The 19,041-nt window shown below is 29.9% G+C and overlaps 1 protein-coding gene across 3 annotated transcripts in view; it reads left to right on the forward strand.

Moving 5' to 3' along the window:
* Nucleotides 1-2,597: 2,597 nt before the first annotated feature.
* LOC107440663 (acid-sensing ion channel 4-A-like) overlaps nucleotides 2,598-19,041 on the forward strand; it is a 36,528-nt gene continuing 20,084 nt past the window's right edge. Inside the window, exons 1-4 of one of the 3 annotated variants that reach the window (XM_043049462.2) lie at nucleotides 2,599-2,809; nucleotides 10,087-10,477; nucleotides 14,757-14,817; nucleotides 18,161-18,312. In XM_043049462.2, the coding sequence (XP_042905396.2) occupies nucleotides 2,737-2,809; nucleotides 10,087-10,477; nucleotides 14,757-14,817; nucleotides 18,161-18,312 (677 nt within the window). In that variant the 5' untranslated portion in view covers nucleotides 2,599-2,736. Of the gene's footprint in view, nucleotides 2,810-10,018; nucleotides 10,478-14,756; nucleotides 14,818-18,160; nucleotides 18,313-19,041 lie in introns of those variants that run through there. The other 2 variants (XM_071179651.1, XM_071179650.1) reach the window with 2 other exon arrangements.

Consider the following 19,041-nt stretch of genomic DNA (forward strand, 5'->3'; position numbering starts at 1 on the left):
ATGTTTTTGTTGGGATCTTATCCTAACTCCACATAATAATTCTGGAACCACAAATCTTACTGAACAAGTAACCAATGCACTAAATGATACGGCATCTGTTGGAATATTTATTATAAATTTGGTAAATATTTTTCCCTGTTGTTGGTGTCATGCAAGTAAGAATTATGCTATCGTATATTTCAATAGATGAAAATTAAACTAAAGTTACATTTTTGAATAAAGGACGGATCATTTTGTAAGTAATGAGCTTAAATATTAAGGAACTTGTAGTCAAAGTACTAACTTTTTGTTTGTAATATGTAACTGTTTAAAAAATTGTTACTCGAACTGTTACTCGAATACTCGTTTTTCGAATCGGGAAAAATGTAAATAATCAAACCATTATTAATAAACCTTCAGCTTATCTTCTTCTTCTTCTTCGGCACGACGGCCCCTTACAGGCCTTGGCTGCCTCCACCACGTGTAGCCTCCCATCCATGGCGACTTTTTTCCAGTTGTAAATCTTAATTACTTTGAGATCTTTAGTAGTGTCATCCAGCCATCTAGTTGGAGGTCTTCCTCTGGCCCATAATCCAGAAGGATTTTTAAAATTGGCGATTCGTACTGCATTGTTTTCTGGACCTCTCCAGATATGGCCAAGCCATCTTAATCTATGCCTTCGGCTTATACCGACACTATTAAACAACTTATTACAATTCCATTATTTATTTATTATTATTATTTGTTGCCATTACGTAATTAAATTAAGCAAATAATGTATTTAGAAGTTTATTCCATTTAAATAAAGATCAAATGTTCTCAAAATCATCTGGCGTGATGCCAGTTACAATAATACTAGAGGTACTAATTACTATAATTAATGAAGCATTATAATAGTATGGAGATTTTCGATGATCCCCGAAATGAATAAATACCTTTTCTCCATTAATTTTGCTTTTTAGTACATAATTTGTTTAAATTACAGTTGAATTTAAATAATTAACTTTAATTGAAACTCCTTTCAAACGGGTAACTATAAACAAAATAAAAGCGGGGCTTCAGACAACTTTATAAAGTCTAATTTAGTGAGCAATTCTCACATGCCGTAGACGTTGATCACTACTTATTTGACTTAGATAACGTAATGTAAATCACAGCTCCACGCCCAGACAATATTTTTTTTTAACGCGAAGAACAATCTATATCGTTCTCTCAATAAGATAAAAAAATTAAGTGAATATCTGTTTAAAAATTTTCTATGTTGTTTCGAATTAATATTACAAATTCAAAATGTATTACAAATTTAATATTACTGAAACAAACTCAGGACTTTGAAAAAAGAAATAGTCACGTCTTGCCATGACGTCACGGGTGAGCCGAATACTTCCGTTAAAGTTCTTTTTTTTTAGGGCAGGTTTGGTGATTATTTACGGCCTTCGAAATAGGTATTGATATTAGTTCTCAAATGATCATAAAAATATTATTGCCTTTACTAATTATTTTCGAGAATTGCAATTAATTAATTTTAGCAGCAGATACAAATTGAAATAAAAAAGGAAGTTTCAACGAATGGAGGTTGTTAATGGAAAAAGATATATTAATTCGTCTATGAGAACCATAAAATACTGCTATATTTTTATTGACGCCAATGATGCTTAATTAATGATAGCAATTGGCACAAATTGAAATAAAATACACTGATGTTTTTGTTTAAAAAAAACTGAATAAAAGGAGAAAAGGCATTTATTCGTCCAAGAGAACCATAAAAAAATGGCATATTATTTAGCGCCAATGATGCTTAATTAATTTTGGTAATAGGTACTACTGGTATTGCATTAAATTTAGTTTTTTTTTCAGTAGGTACTAAATATACTATTATTGGTACTAAGATACTTACTATAGGTACTGTGGAAACAGGTTTTTATGGCCTTCAGAAATGCATATTTACAGAAGATAATTGTTGATTATAGTTATCTTTCGCCTCCAGGAGTTGACCTAGAGCAATAGCATTATGCCGAATGATACTAAATATAGTTCATCTTTATTTTGATGAGGTGGATATATTAAAACATAGTTTGCTTAATTTAACAACGCAAAGCCGCTAGGAAGGGAAACAAATAATAATAAATTAAAAAAGGATTTTTTTTTTTTAACTTATTTAAATGTGTCGGTATGCATCTTTCACTTTTGTGCATAAATTTGCAGTGTTGATCAATATCAATTTATTGATTATTTAAATATTTTCAGCGCGTCCAAAGAATGGGTAATCAGCTAGTTATAAATATAAGTGGCCAGGGTTAGTTGATAAAGTTAGGGATTATGTACGCAAATTTAGCGTTGATCACAGATTTAGCTAATATTCCTAAATTAAAGATAGGCCAAATTTTATTCGAACAAATCGAAATTGCTCTCCTCAGTCAAAAGGAATTGACTAAAATTTGATTGAGGGGCAACAATAACAATAACAGTAATAAAAATTTTTTTCTCTAAAAAATCAATGTTCGACAAAACACCAAAGTATAAAGAGTGTGATTTCGTAGAAAAGTGAATAAATTCTTTCTTTAATTCTGACCCATCAAGCTCTGAATCATTTAAATAATCAATGAAAGTGCAAGACTTAATAGCTTGAGGATGGATGTGCGTGAGAAGATTTTAAGAGCACATTAGCAAAAATGCCCTTTTAACAAAATCGATGGCAATTACTTCCGAGAAGTTTTTGCTTACTATGATTGAAATTTCCTTTTTTTTAAATTTGGAATGCCGATAGTATTTGAAGTTTTCATTAGAATAGCTGTTGGAAAAAAATATGGTGCGCATATGCTAATCAGAGGTAAAGTATACCGAAAAATATATTTTTGCTAAAATTCTAGAATGGACATTTCTAGAAATTATACATTCATTTTATACGCTAAAAATTATACTAATATAAGAATTCTGGAAATTATACTTTATATATTAGTTCATATACTATGATAAAAAATTATAATATGAGCATTTCTAAATTTTATACTTTAGATATTCATTGATATTGTAATAAAATTTCAGATATGGCCATTTATAGAAATTATTCTTTATATATTCATTTTCACTAATATAAAAATTCTAATAAGATCTAAAAATTTTATAATCCAGAAATTATACTTTATTTATTCTTTAATAAATAAAGTATGAATAAATTTATGAAGTGCTGAAAAGCATTTGTAGAATTTTAGATATTCATTTGTAATATGATACAAATTCTAATATAAGAATTGCAGAAGTAATAATTTATATGTTAATTAAAACTATGATAAAAATTACACTAAGATAAAAATTATACTATGAGCATTTCTAAAAGTTATACTTTATATATTCATCTATATTATGATAAAAATTTTGATGAGAGAATTTCCACAAATTATACTTTCTGTATTCATAATATAAAAAAATATTCTATTATATTATGAATATATAATTCTGGCCGCTTCTTAAAATTATTCTTTATGTACTAATTTTTAATATATGATAAAAATTCTAATAAAAATTCCAAAAATTGTGCTTTACGTATTATTTAATGGTATGATAAAAAATTTATGAAGCGGGGACTATTTAATCAACCTATGTAATCAACCTACTTGTTATTTTAACCACAGAAAAAAAGATTTTGCAAAAAAGCTGTTTTTTTCAAACTTGTAATGTCAATTTTTTCGCNATTGTTTTCTGGACCTCTCCAGATATGACCAAGCCATCTTAATCTATGCCTTCGGCTTATACCGACACTATTAAACAACTTATTACAATTCCATTATTTATTTTTTATTATTATTTGGTGCCTTTACATAATTAAATTAAACAAATAACGTATTTAGAAGTTTATCCCATTCAAATAAAGATCAAATGTACTCAAAATCATCTGGCGTAATGCCAGTTACGACAATACTAGAGGTACTAATTACTATAATTAATGAAGCATTATTGGTATCGATAATAGTATGGAGATTTTGGATGATCCCCGAAATGAATACAAACCTTTTCTTTATTAATTTTGCTTTTTAGTGCATAATTTACTTCAATTACAGTTGAATTTAAATAATTAACTTTAATTGAAACTCCTTTTAAACGGGTAACTATAAACAAAATAAAAGCGGGGCTTCAGACAACTTTATAAATTCTAATTAACTAAAAATGCCATGTTATTTAGCGCCAATGATGCTTAATTAATTTTGGTTATAGGTACTACTCGTATTGCATTAAATTGAGTTTTTTTCAGTATGTACTAAATATACTATTATTGATACTTAGATACTTACTATAGGTACTGCGGGAACAGGTTTTTATGACCTACAGAAATGAATAGTTGCCGAAGATAATTGTTGATTATAATAATCCTTCACCTCCAGGAGTTGACCTCGAGCAATAGCATTATGCCGAATGATACTAAATATAGTTTATCTTTATCTTGATGAGGTGAACTTATAAAAACATGTTTTGCTTAATATAATAACGCAAAGCCACTAGGAAGGGAAACAAATAATAATATATTAAAAAAAAAAAGATTTTTTTAGCTTATGTGTCGGTATGTACCTTTCACTTTTGTGCATAAGTTTGCAGTGTTGATCAATATCAATTTATTGATTACTTAAATTTTTTCAGCACGTCCAAAGAATTGGTAATCAGCCAGTTATAAATAAATATAAGTGGGGAGAGTTAGTTGATAAAGTTAGGGATTATGCATGTAAATTTAGTGTTGCCCACAGATTTAGCTAATATTTCTAAATTAAAGATAGGCCAAATTTTATTCGAACAAATCGAAATTGCTCTCCTCAGTCAAAAAGAATGGACCAAAATTTGATTGAGGAGCAACAATAACAATAACAGTAATAAAATTTTTTCTTCTTCTAAAAAAATCAATATTTGACAAAACAAGTATTAAGAGGGTGATTTCATAGAAAAGTGAATAAATTCTTTCTTTAGTTCTGACCCATCAAGCTCTGAATCATTTAAATAATCAATGAAAGTGCAACACTTAATAGCTTGAGGATGGATGTGCGTGAGAAGATTTAAAGAGCGCATTAGCAAAAAGGTCCTTTTAACAAAATCGATGGCAATTACTTCCGAGAAGTTTTTGTTTCCTATGATTGAAATTTCCTTTTTTTAAAATTTGGAATGCCGATAGTATTTGAAGTTTTCATTAGAATAGCTGTTGGAAAAAATATGGTGCGTATATGCTAATCAGAGGTAAAGTATACCGAAAAATATATTTTTGTTAAAATTCTAAAATGGACATTTCTAGAAATTATGCATTCATTTTATACGATAAAAATTATATTAATATAAGAATTCTGGAAATTATACTTTATGTATTAGTTCATATACTATGATAAAAAATTATAATATGAGCATTTCTAGAAATTATACTTTAGATAGTCATCTATATTAAATTTCAGATATGGCCATTTCTAGAAATTATTCTTTTTATATTCATTTTCACTATGAGGAAAATTCTAATAAAATCTAAAAACTTTATAATTCAGAAATTATACTTTATTTATTCTTTAATAAATAAAGTATGAATAAATTTATGAAGCGCAGGAGGACATTTTTACTATTTTAGGTACTAATTTAAAATATGATAAAAATTCTAATATAAGAATTCCAGAAATAATAAGTTATGTATTAATTAATACTATGATAAAAATTATAACACGCTCATTCCTAGAAATTACACTTTATTCATCTATATTATGATAAAGAATCTGATAAGAGAATTCCCAGAAATTATACTTTCTATATTCATAATATAATAAAAATTCTATTATATTATAAATATAGAATTCTGGCCATTTCTAGAAATTATTTTTTATGTATTAATTTTTAATACGTGATAAATTTTCTAATAAGAATTCCAGACATTATCTATTAAGTATTATTTAGTGGTATGATAAAAAATTTATGAAGCAGGGAGCATGTAACCAACCTTTACAACCATTGAAACCGAAGGGAGATTTTGAGCCCGCTGATTGGATTATTTGTCTACCGCATTTGTAACGTAGGGCTATTTCAATCTGCTACACTTATTATCTTAAGCACAGATCAATTTTGAAAAAAAGCTGCTTTTTCAAACTTGTAATCTCAGTTTTTTTCTCTTGTGAAACTGCCCTCTTTATGAAATAATGAAATTGAAATTATTTTGCCCAACATAATTACCTTTCGAAACTATGTTCGAAATTTAGAAGAATGTATCTAGCAGCAAACTGACCTAATTTGACCCTCTCAATATTAGTATTTATAATATATTATAAATTATTATGTAAACTACAATTTTTAAAAATGCCAAAAATATATTTTTCCTATAGTGCAAATGAATACATAAAGTATGATTTCTAGAAATGCCCGTATCAGAAATTATATTAAGAAAAATATTTGGAATTTTTATATTAGAACTTATATCACAGTATAAATGAGCATAGTGTATGATTTCTAGAAATGTCAGTATTAGAATTTTTATTACAGTTTAAAATAATATATACAATATTACATTTAAAATTTCTATTCTATTCTTATGAAATTCCCTTATTAGAATTTTCATCATAATATAGATGAAATAAAGTATAATTTCTAGAAATGCGCATATTGTAATTTTTCAATATTATGAAGTATAATTACTAAAATTTTTACCGTGGTATAATTTTTATCATAATAATAATGAATATATGAAATATTTTTATCATATATAGTATACTTTTGTCACAGTATTAAAGAATATATAAAGTATAAGGTGTGGAATTCTTATTAGAATTTTTATCATGGTAAAAATGAATATATAAATTATAATTTCTGGAAATGCTAAATTAGAATTTTCGTCATCGTATGAAAGGATATGCAAAGTATAATTTCTGGAATTCTTATATTAGAATTTTCATCATAGTATAAATGAGTGCATAAATTAATTCTTGAAATGTCCTTCTTCAGTTCATAAATTTTTTATCATATAATTAAAGAATACTTGAAGCATAATTTCTGGAATTCTTTTTAGAATTTTTATTGTGGTGAAAATGAATGCATAAAAATTATTTATAGAAATGGCCAAATATTAGAATTTTTGCAATCTTATGAATATATAAAACATAATTCTGGAAATTACTTTATTAGAATTTTTATCCTTCTATGAATATAAAAAGCAGAAGGTTTTGAAATTCTCTTATTAGAATTTTTATCATAATATAGATGAAACTATAAAGTATACTTTCTAGAAATTCACATATTATAATTTTCGTCACAGTATAAATTAATAAAGTGGACATATATTAAATGGATAAATTAATATATAAAGTAGTAATAACTTCTAGAATTCTTATATTATAATTTTTATCATGGTATATATGACTATTCAAAGTATAATTTTTAGATATGCTAAATTAGAATTTTTGTCATCGTATGACAGAATATGCAAAGTATACTCTTTGGAATTTTTATATTGGAATTTTTTCACAGTATAAATGAGTACATAAATAAATTCTTGAAATGCCTTTTTTCGCTTGCATGTAACCAACCTTTACAACTACTGAAAGTGAAGAAAGATTTTGAGCCCTCTGATTGGATTTCTAGGCAGTGTCTTTTGCTACGTCCTTTTGTAGTTCCTCCCTAATATCGTTTCTCAGTAATTTGCTCACAAAATGTAAATCTATCTAAAATCAATTCTTAAATTTCTGACCATTGTATTTCTTATATTAGTCTTAAATCAAATGTTAAAGCTTTTTCTTTTTACAGAAAATAAAATAGCGTCATCAATGTTCTTTTAATAATGATACATTTATTAAAATATAGTTTGCTTTAGATTTTCTTTTAGTTAATTTTTTAAAAATGGTATTCTTACGTTTTCGTATAATATATTTTTACATTAATATTAAAGACTTTTGAAGTAAATGCAAGGTAAAACAAGTTTTGGTAAAGCGTTTTATATTTCAAATTACTTTTGTTCGATGCCACTAGAAAAACACTGGAAAAATGTGTCGACTATTTTTGAGAGCTTGAACCCCGTCGATTGTTATTTCCAATCGGTATATTTTTTAAGCGAATGAAGTTTTTTTAATCAAGTAATTACCAGAAATTGTACCCTTCTCATATTCATTCATACTATGATAAAAATTATAATATGGGAATACCAGAATAAGTAATCAGTGTTTTATGATTTTCAAACAAATATCATCAATTATATGATTTTTATAATTGTACATATTACATATAATCTTTTTATTACCATATCCATTTTTAAATGTAATTTGACCTTTCTTTCTTTGGTAATAATACTTCTTTTCTCAGGGGCGTCGAAATCATGGAGTTTACCATGGGCTTCCAAACACCCTTGTGTACATGTCACTGTTAGCACTTTTTTTTAAATCGAAAGAGCTTGGCTTTGAAAAAAATTCTCAATTAAGAAAACGTTAAGACAATTGATTTTCGTTTATATTTTCTTGCTCTTTGAAAATGAATGAGTTCCATATCTGTTTTAGAATAATTTTATGTAAATAAAAAAATTATATTTTATGCTAACTGAACTGGACTTTTGATCAATCAATCATTCATTTAAGTTAGTTTCATCTATTAAAAAACAACCTATATTACTTGCTTCAGTTCAGTTTTATAAAGTATATCCATAAAATTAATATTTTAAAATTTTTTTTTTCAACAAGTGCATTTTTTAAAAACATATTTTAAGTTTTACAAAATTTCCATTCATTATTCGCTGTTATTGTTTTTATAATTAAATTTTTCAAATCCTTATTTTTTATTTAATACATAAGTGACTGAACCTTTAATAATATTAATTAGCAAAACGCTTTTCTTTCTAAATCTTTTTACTTTTAATATTGTTTCTTTACGTTTCCACTACTAAGGCTTACATTAAAAGTAAATGAGCTATTTGATGATCCTTTAATCAGTCAGTCAAACCAGATCCCTTAATCAGTAAATAATAATTTTTTTTAAACTTTTCATGTTTCATAGTATGTTATATAAGGGAATGTGGCACTTATTGTGTTGGCTTACAGTGCGCAAAATAAAAAATAAATCACTCTTACTACTTTTTGATCTAATGATCAGATCTTCACGTTCTATGACTCAATCTTAAAGTTTCGAGAGGGTGACTTCAAATATGCTAATTAATTAGTGATGACGATAATTTACGTTACAAAATTTGACGCAAAAAAGTATTTTTTCTGAAAAAAACCTACCTCTTCTACGGATTCGAATTTCTGAATCCCAAAATAGAGGGGATAGCTTAAATCTGGGAAATATGGTTTCAATAGTGTGGTCAGGAGTACGATTCAAAGCTTAGCCCGCTTCACGTAAATTTTACTTTTTTCGTAACTCACTATATCTCTAGAAATTTTTTTTTAATGAGAATTGAAACTTTTTACATACAATTATAAAATTTATTCATTTAATACAATTCTATGCAAAAATATAACTTAAATTAAGAATTTATTATTCTTATTAATTTATTTAAGAATTGTCCAGAAAACTTTAAATTGTAAAGGCAATTGAAATAAAGGTAATTATACACAGAAAAGTACAAGACTTGAGCGAAATTCGTTGATAGTTTTTAGAGAAATCAAATTTCAGAAAAGTTTTGTCAGCCAGATTGCAGTTACCTCCTATATTTCGACTGACAGAAATACTCATATAACAGAAAAAATGCATGTTCATTTAGAGAAAGCACGTCTTTGTGTCTGATTTTATAATTTAAAATATTAATTAACATATTTGAGGCCATCCCCTCGAACCATTAAGATTGAGTCATAGAATGTGTAGATCCAATCATTAGATCAAAAGTTATTCTGAGATGTCCATTTAGTTTCTTACGCCCTGTACATAAGATAGTATTAGTATTTTATATATTTGATTTTATAACTTAAAATATTAATGAACATATTTAAGGTCATCCCTTCGAACCTTTAAAATTGAGTCCTAGGACGTGAAGATCTGATCATTAGATCAAAAGTTATTCTGAAAAGTCCATTTAGTTTTTTGCGCCCTGTACAGAAGTTTCTAAAATTAGATAGATGGAATTCAAGGCTCGGACATTTCTTGTAAAATTTTATTTTAAATGAAGTTTAATCTACTTAGGAGCAATGAAGACGCACGTCAGAAGCACGTTTGGATCAGATCAAAAAAACATGGACTGGATATTCTATGCGACGCCACAAGTCATTGGGGGATGCAGATGCAAGAACAAGACACAACAGAACAGGGAATCTTACAACCAATCAGTCACAAGGTTCCTTCTGAGATCACTCGCTAAGTCATCCATCAGTGGCGTCAACAGTGTCGTATCAGCTAAGAATCCATTGCAGAGGGTAGTGTGGGCAGTGGTGCTCGTTTGTTGCCTTTCCGGCTTCTCCTATCAAACTTATCATTTCACCAAACTTTACAACGAGAAGCCCTCCGTGGTGCAGATTGAAGTTGAAAACGACGGTTTGGCTGAATTCCCATCAGTCACGTTCTGTAATACCAACAGGTAAGATTCTCTAATTGGCCAAGTTGAGCGCTATTCATTTTCCGAACGCAGGAAAAAAAAGAACATGAAAAAACGTACTCTTAAGAAAAAGAACTTTTCATTAAATGTTATACAAAATTTAACGTCAGATTTGATACGGGGAGTCAAATCCTAGTTTAATGTAATTAATTAATTATACGAACATAAATGAAAATTAATTTAAAAAAAAATTAGGATCCAAAGTTTAGTATTTTATTTTATGACTGTTGTTGAACAGTCCACCCAATTTTTTGGGTTTACGACTACTAATGTTCAACTCCGTAGCCTTGTCTTTTTAAACCAAATTCAGAAGACAAGGAAACTCCTAGATCAAGTATTGGGAGAAATTTTGCCTTCGCGGAAGACTTTTTGAGGGATCTAACCTGCATTTGCGTTACATTTAGAGAAAAACCACGAAAACCTCCACGGTTAGCCTGATATCAAGGGGACTCTAACCCATGATCCGTCTACCACTGAGGACATTTTACGTCATCCCACTGGTCCGTGTAACCCGGATGCGGAATTCGTGCAGACCAGCCACCGCTGGGATTCGAACTTCCTGAACCATTACGGCTCCCAAAGTTTAGTATGAAGTTGACTAAACTTATAGTACTTTATATATTTTTAATTATAAATGCATTTGAAATAATGTAATCCCACAACAGCCCGTTGAGGTCTTCAGGTCAGTTCGCCGTTACTTACCAAACAAATTGGTACCCAATCGATCTGAAGCTGGGTGGTCCTCAAGCCACCACTGAGATTCGAACCCCAGTTCTTCAAGATTCACTCAGTGCCTTAATCACTGAGCTTTGTAAACACATTTGTACTATTTATATATAGTATTGTTATAAACAATTTATCAATTAAAAGTTGTCTCTAACGGGGTAAAAATTTTGATAAGATAAAAATATTAACAAAAATGATTTAGTATTATAATTTAGCACAATTTTTAAGAACTGGTAGAAATTTTATTATTTGTATATTATAAAATCAAGGTATGATTATTGTAATAGCATGATTATTTTACAATACGAAAAGTTCAATTAATGAAATTTAGAATAATTTTAGAACTGCTTATGAGAGAGTCCTAATAAATTTGTTAAATAGTATGAAGTGGGGACATTTCTATTCATTAAACTTTAAATTAATCCTTATATATTAAAAAATAAAATACGTAATTTCATTCTAATAAGTATTTAATTAAGTTAAGTTCTGGCACAACTCCCCGAATTGAATCTGTTGTTAAATTCGTATAATTCCGGTACTTTTTTTAAAGTACTTTTTTTCGAACTTTTTCTTCCGGTATTCTTTTTTCCATTCCTCTAATTTTCAGAACTAATTTAACTCCTAAAAATGTTATGTAAATGACAAACTCATTTTGATGTGTTTTTTTTTGCTATTTCTAATTGCTGTAATGCTCTTCTCTATTCGGCTGTAAAAGTTTCAGAAACAACTTTTTAAGTATGCTTTCGGAATGTTTTTTTTTTTTTAAATTCTGGAATAACGGTTTTCTAAATGTCTTTCATATTTCTAAATCTAGTCTTTTTATTAAATTGTTTGATCGGAGGTTATAGAGATACTTTTCGGACAAACCTCTTACAGTTTTCGAAAATGAAATAACTAAGTCTAAAGATGACGAAGACTTTTAGAACATCAGAATTAAATGGTACAATTCTGAAAGAGGATTTTAAAAAGTTACTGAGGAAACTTTAACGGCCAAAAGTCATTCGCATAACATTTTAATGAATTATTTTACCAGTCATGGAAATTAAAAGCTCTACCTTGTATTTTCGCACGTTTCTAATGTAATATCGCAAATTAATATTTAAGCAAGAAAAATACAAAATAGGTGTCTGAAGAATCACTATTAAGGTAGGCGTGATTCAAAACTAGTTTGAATTTTCTTATAAAAATTAAGGATCTTCATAATGGTCTCTTCTCAACTGTATTTCACGTAGTGTAGAGCAAAGTGAAGAAAACCATCATTAATTATATTATCGTATAAATTCAATTTATGTTCATTGAATGGCTTGATTTATTAATTTCATTTATTTATTAGTTTTTATTATTTTTGTTTGATCTAAAATATTTTTTACCACCATTAGATTAAAAAAAAAACAACCTAAAATTGAAAGAAAACAAAATTTTTATTCCTACTCCAATTTGTACTAAAATAACAGTTAGTATGCTAATATACGATTAAAATCCCTTATAACGACAATTCGTAATAGCAGGTAAATGTGACGTTATAGCGTGCTGGTCAATGTATGCAAATACACATATTTAATGTTAAAATATCTATAAAAAGATTTAAAGAATTAAATGGACACATTCATTTATTTTATTCTGAACAACAATTTTGTTATAAATTACATATCTAGAATAGATTAATTTTGCTTATGGATTGTAGATTGAGTTGCCTAGCTCAGTCTACAATCTATAAGGTAGATTTGATGCAAGGCATAAATGTCTATGAGAGGAAAGCTTGAGCAACAAGTCGTAACAATTTTTTTTTGTGCGTTTTAGCTGAAGACTAGTAATTTTTAACTCGTTATATGCTTATAATTTTTGTTTATTTAATATTAACATTATCGTAATTGCGGACTACTCGTAATATGCCATACACGTAATATCGAGCTTTTACTCCATTTTTGAATTTAATAAATGAAAAGTTAACCGATGAATACGATAATATGAATAATTTAATCGATTAAATATTCGATATTTGAAATTATTGCTAAACATCGACGGTTGAAATATCACGTTTTACAGCTTATTTAGTATGAAAATAATAAAAACGAGACGCGTGTTTTTATTAATAAAACGATTTGAGATAGAATTTTGAAATTTGGAAAAATTAACAATTTAAATATGTTTTCGCTTTTTCCTTTAAAAGATATCATTTCTGATGTTTACTAGCTTAGATTTCTATTTAATCACAAGAGAGATTCACTTAGTATTTATTACATGTAATGAAACTTTTTTTTTACACATTGTTACGTTGTTGAAAAAATTTTCTTTTAATCAAAAAAATGTAAAAATAACTGAATTTAAAGAAAAGTAATGAGTTTAGTACTGAAGAGCTAACTCATCGGGAAAATTGCTTGATTGTAGAAAATCTAGACTTTGATGTGTTTTGCGCAATCAACAGTGTCGTTTTTCAGTGCCGAAAAATATTGAATGTATTGTATACTTTTTATTGATATACTCAGTATTAAGTATACTCTTTATTTAATTTACAATATGCTCAGTATTATTCAGTTACTCTTTATCTGATGATTTACAATATACCCAGCAACATTCAGTTACTCTATATTTGATACTTTACCACATACCCAGGATTATTCAGCTTACTCATTATTTGATGATTTACACATATTCAGTATAACTCAGTATGCTTTTTATTCGATGATTTACAACATACTCAGTATTATTCAGCTTACTCATTATTTGATGATTTGTAACATACGCAATATGCCTTTGTTTCGATGAATTACTACATAATCAGTATTAGCTTACTCATTATTTGGTCCCGCAGTGGACTGATCGTTAAGACCCGGTTCCCAGCAGATCGCCGAAGTCAAGCATCACTGGCTATGGTCAGTGTGCGGGTGGGTGACCACTTGGATCAGCCTGCGTAGGGACCGAGGGTGTGCGGTATGGGTCCTCGTTAAACTGTTCTACCGTAAAGTGTTCGACTTCACGTGCAGGGCGTCGGGCTACCGAAGCGGGGGTGCCATCCCCTCTGCAGAGGATCAAAATTGCGATGGCATGTCTTCGGATCATCCTCAGGGATGTTTCCCAGACCGTCGCCAATAGCCCAGTGTGCAGCTCTAGTGCGACGTAAATGAACAACAACAGCAACAATTACTCATTATTTGATGATTTTTAACATACTCAGTATTATATAGTATACTCATTATTTGATGTTTTACAACTTACTCAGTATTCAGTCTCTTCAAAGTTAAAGCTGTGAAAAACGTGTTTTGCTTAATCTAATATTGTAAAGTTTGGGAAAGAGCAAAAAATAAGATTAAAATTTAAACTGAAGGTATTTTAAACTCTTTATTTGTTTTCATCTAGGCTTTTCATACTTGTGTGTGATTGTGTAGTGTTAATGAATAGCGATTAAATTAGTAATTATTTACGTTTTTCTCTCCTTATGACGAACGGGTATTCGGATATTTATTTATAAAAAAATCTTCTAGGATACTAATTAAGATTATTAGGATTACTTAAAATGTTTCAATTTTTGTTTCAGAGTAAGAAGAAGTATGTATTGTGATTTTTACAAGGAGAAATGTAAGGAAAATCCAAACCTGGTAACTTCGTCTTGTTTCTTATATTCCATCATTTCATGTATAAAACCAGTCATTTACAAAAAAATTGCATATTGCCTAATATATTATACTTTTTTTAAGAACTACTAGGAAGAAAAAACAACATATAATAAAAGGATCTTCGAGCGAAATAAGATTGTATTGTATTACAGATTGAAGATATCTCATTTAATTCATTCAGTGAAAAAGTCCTCATACGATTCCTCAATAGTATATAACTTCCTTAGAAAAAAAATCAGAGTTAAGAATAGTGGGAATGACTCATAACAATATAACGAAATAGAGTAGAGAATATCGGCAATGGCACCTAACCATAAAAAGTCAGTTTAAGGAACAATGAGCAATGGTTTATTAGCGTCATTCGGGGCTACTTTGTGCAGGATTTCGCAGTTTTTGAACTTTGACATGTAAAAAAACTATGTCAATTCAAACTTTAGCAAAATTTATCGATATTATATTCATAACTGGACTCAGACGAGTGAATTTGATCAATATTGACATTATTTGTATGTAATATTTACGAATAATAAGTCAAAACATACCTGTGCAGCGATAGGAATTCAGTTTAATAATCATGTTTTTAGTAAAATATTGATATAAAATTGTTAAAAAAGTTAATTGTTGACATTTTTAAAGACAAAAACATCAAGATATGCAAAGATATTAGTTTGAAAATAATTTTCAGCGTTAAAAAAACATTTTTTTTTGAAGAATTTTTTCTTAAAAATAATGTTTATTTCAAAACATTTGAGTGTCAAAACATTTGTATTTCAAAAATAATAATTATGACATATTCATTACCATTTATAATATTGATATATTTGAGCATAACATGCTTGAATGAACATGTCAGAACTTGCTCTTCAGTTTCTGTCAAAACGACCTGATTCACCTGATGTCCTATAAAATATATTTTTATGAGTTAAATCGTTTGATTAATTCATTAGAAAACTCTTTGTAGAAGAAAAATAATAGTTTACCAGCACGTTTCATGTGTTTCTTGTGAATTTTATTAGAGATAGTATTTCTGTGGATTTTGTACTTCCGAGAAGCTTCTGCAATCGACATACCACCAGCAACTGCTTGCAAACATTGTTGCAGTTTTTCTAAAGTGTAATCACGGTAGTTTCTCGTTCCAGGTATTTTTTAATAACGTCTGACCATTTTTCTGTCGAAAAAAAACGAATGAAACGTATGACGGTACTTAAAAAAAAAAATCTTTGAAGGGAAAAATGGGCTATGACTCATCTTAAAAACAAAGAGTGTAGGTGATACCTAACTGCAATGGCTTGCAGCCATAAAAATCAGCGTAGGGAATACCAGGCTATGGCTTATAACCTTATTAAGTCAGAATAGGAAATACCGAGCAATGGCTCATAACCTTAAAATTAACTTTAGTTTTTAATTTAGAGTAAATTAACTTAATTTTAGCAAATATTTTAACTCTTTGACTGCTAACTGCTTAAATTGAAGCAAACTTGGGAGAACCAATACTTTTTCGATTTTGTCTGTGGCGTTTTAAGACATTGTAATGCAGTGCAAAATCCAAATACTCTCATTACTTTTTCGGCTCCAAAACTGATCCAAACATCTATAATGGCTCAGGGGATGGAGCACTCGCCTTCAAATAAGGTAGCTTGGGTTCGAATCACAGTGATTGCTGGTCGATTCAAATTGTGTTCCCGACTCTCACCGACCATGGTGCTGACGTAAAATACGTTCATTGGTAGATGGATCATGGCTTAGACTTTCCTCGTCATCAGGCTAAACATGGGATGTTTTCGTGATTTTTTTCTCTATGTAGCGTAAATACTGGTTAGTTCCATCTAAAAAAGTCTTCCACGAAGGCAAATTTCTCTTAATGCTTGATCTAGGAATTCCCTTGTATTCTGGATTGGAATCAAAATTACAAGGCTACGGATTTGAACAGTGGTAGTCCTAAACCCTAAGTTGGGCCAGTTGTTCAACGACTGTTATAAAATAGAATTAAATTTTCAATATATATTTTTTATTTATTAATGGTTAGCTTTAAAACGCCATGACTTAATTGTTATAATATATGTATTTGAATACTGAATAGCTGATCAATTGAACATCATTTTATTTTTTATTGTTGCTAAAGCAACGAGGTATAAGATTTCAGCTAGTTTTGGAGATATATGCGATAAACTATTTTCGGATATACACTTGAGACGCACTTAACCAGCTAAAGCCTCCACATGCGTCTATAGTCTAGCTAGACCGATGGCTTGTGTGGGACGCAAGCACGTATGTGCTCATGGGCCACACCCATGGTTCTTGATTGACGCATATATGCTCCCATAGCTATCAACGGGTTAATGAATATCACACATATTACTGCTTCTTTCTTCATTAGTACAAAAAATTGCAATACTCATATTTACAAGTGAGCTTGAACGCGCTGTCACCACGTCACCGGACTGTTTCTCTCACTTAGTTTTCTGCTATATAAGAATACTTTTGGAACTATTCCGTTACCGTGAGGGATGTAAAAAAAACCCTCAAAATTATTACTGACATAAGTGATGCTAAGAAATTAACTGTGGTAATAGCTACTACTGTTATTGAGGTAATAGGTACTGTGGTAAAATGTAACTAATATTTTTTTTATTTTTATTTCCAATGAGCTGCACAATCGGTCTTGCCGTTGAACAGACCTAGTGCGTTCTCCAGAGGTGGTATCCACTCTTTCAGGAGCACCACAATGGGTGAGATACCGTTGGTCATGTTAATTTGGACGTCTAGTTTCTGCCACACTAGATGGCAGCACCGAGACTCTATTTGGATGCTAAAGTGCACTAGGAATTTAATTTTGCCGGAAATGCTTGACAAGAGGCAATAAGGCACTCCAGGGATCTTTTACATGCCGCATAATCACACGACATGGCCGCTGAGGATTTTCTGCATTACGAAAATCCGGTGTCTGGGCCGGGGATCGAACCCGCAGACTTGGGATCAGAGGGCCGACGACAAACCAACTGCGCCACCAAGCCACAACGTAACTAATATGCACTACTCGATTTATTCATCATTGATGCCAAAAATAGTTTAACAATTTTTTACGGCCTTCAAAAATGGAATAGTGCCATGCGTTTTTACTTACTTTTAGATTTTTCATTTTCGATATTTCATATTTAATTCCGATATTTTACATTTTAAAAAAGTTTCAACCTTTTCAAATAAATTAAAATAAATAATTCAGGTGATTTTTTTCAGCTCATTTTATGACTTCTTTCTTTTTTTGTAAACAAATTAGTTGTTTATTGAAAAACAGAATGTTAAATCAGACATGATTGAATTTCAGACATTGTCAGAGAAAGAAATCGGAGATATAATGTTCGATTTGATGAGAGAGGGAAAATTCGAGAAAAAGAGACTCCTCGGACATGCGGAAGATATGGTCCAAAGCTGCATTTTCAACGGAGAACCTAAACTGAAAGAAGAAGAATGCCGAGAGTAAGTGTGGTACGCTTTACTCTTATCAGATTATGTAGAAGACTTGTACGCACAAGGCGTGTACGGAAGGAATTATTCTAAGGCTCAGTTGCTTTCAGTCTGGTTGAAAAGGGGTTGATAGCGTGATTGCTCAATTGTTTCCATCCTGAGCCGTGATAGCTCATGAGATAGAGCGTTCGCCTTCCAATTGGGTGAAGCGGATTCAAATTCCAGCGATGACTGGTCGATTCGAATTACCCATCCAGCTTGCACCGACCACAGTGCTGACGTAAAATATCCTTTGTGGTAGACGGATCATGAGTTAGAGTCCCTTTGCCGTCAGGCTAAGCGTGGGAGGTTTTTGTGATTTTCCTCTTCATGTAACGCAAATGTGGGCTTGTTCCATCAAGAGGCTTCAGCGATGGTAAATTTCTCCCAAAACCTGATCCAGGAGTTCCCTTGTTTTCTGGATTGGGTACAAAATTACAAGACTACGGAGATGAACATTAGTAATCGTAAAGCAAAAGTTGTCGTAAAGCCTCGGTTGCTCAACGGCGGTTATAAAATAAAATAAAATTGTCTCCATCATCAGAGTAGGGTACTTTCCATGGGTCATTAAGAGGGAATAAGGAGTTATGCGAAATGTTCTTTAGAGCTTTGGTTCAAACTTCTTAGTCTAGACACTAATGGAATGGGGCGGAGCCTCTTAACTGTTTAATTTTCAATATTAAAGTTTGCCTCAAATTCAAG

Source organism: Parasteatoda tepidariorum, chromosome 4 (genome assembly GCF_043381705.1).
Source record: "Parasteatoda tepidariorum isolate YZ-2023 chromosome 4, CAS_Ptep_4.0, whole genome shotgun sequence".
NCBI lineage: Eukaryota > Metazoa > Arthropoda > Arachnida > Araneae > Theridiidae > Parasteatoda > Parasteatoda tepidariorum.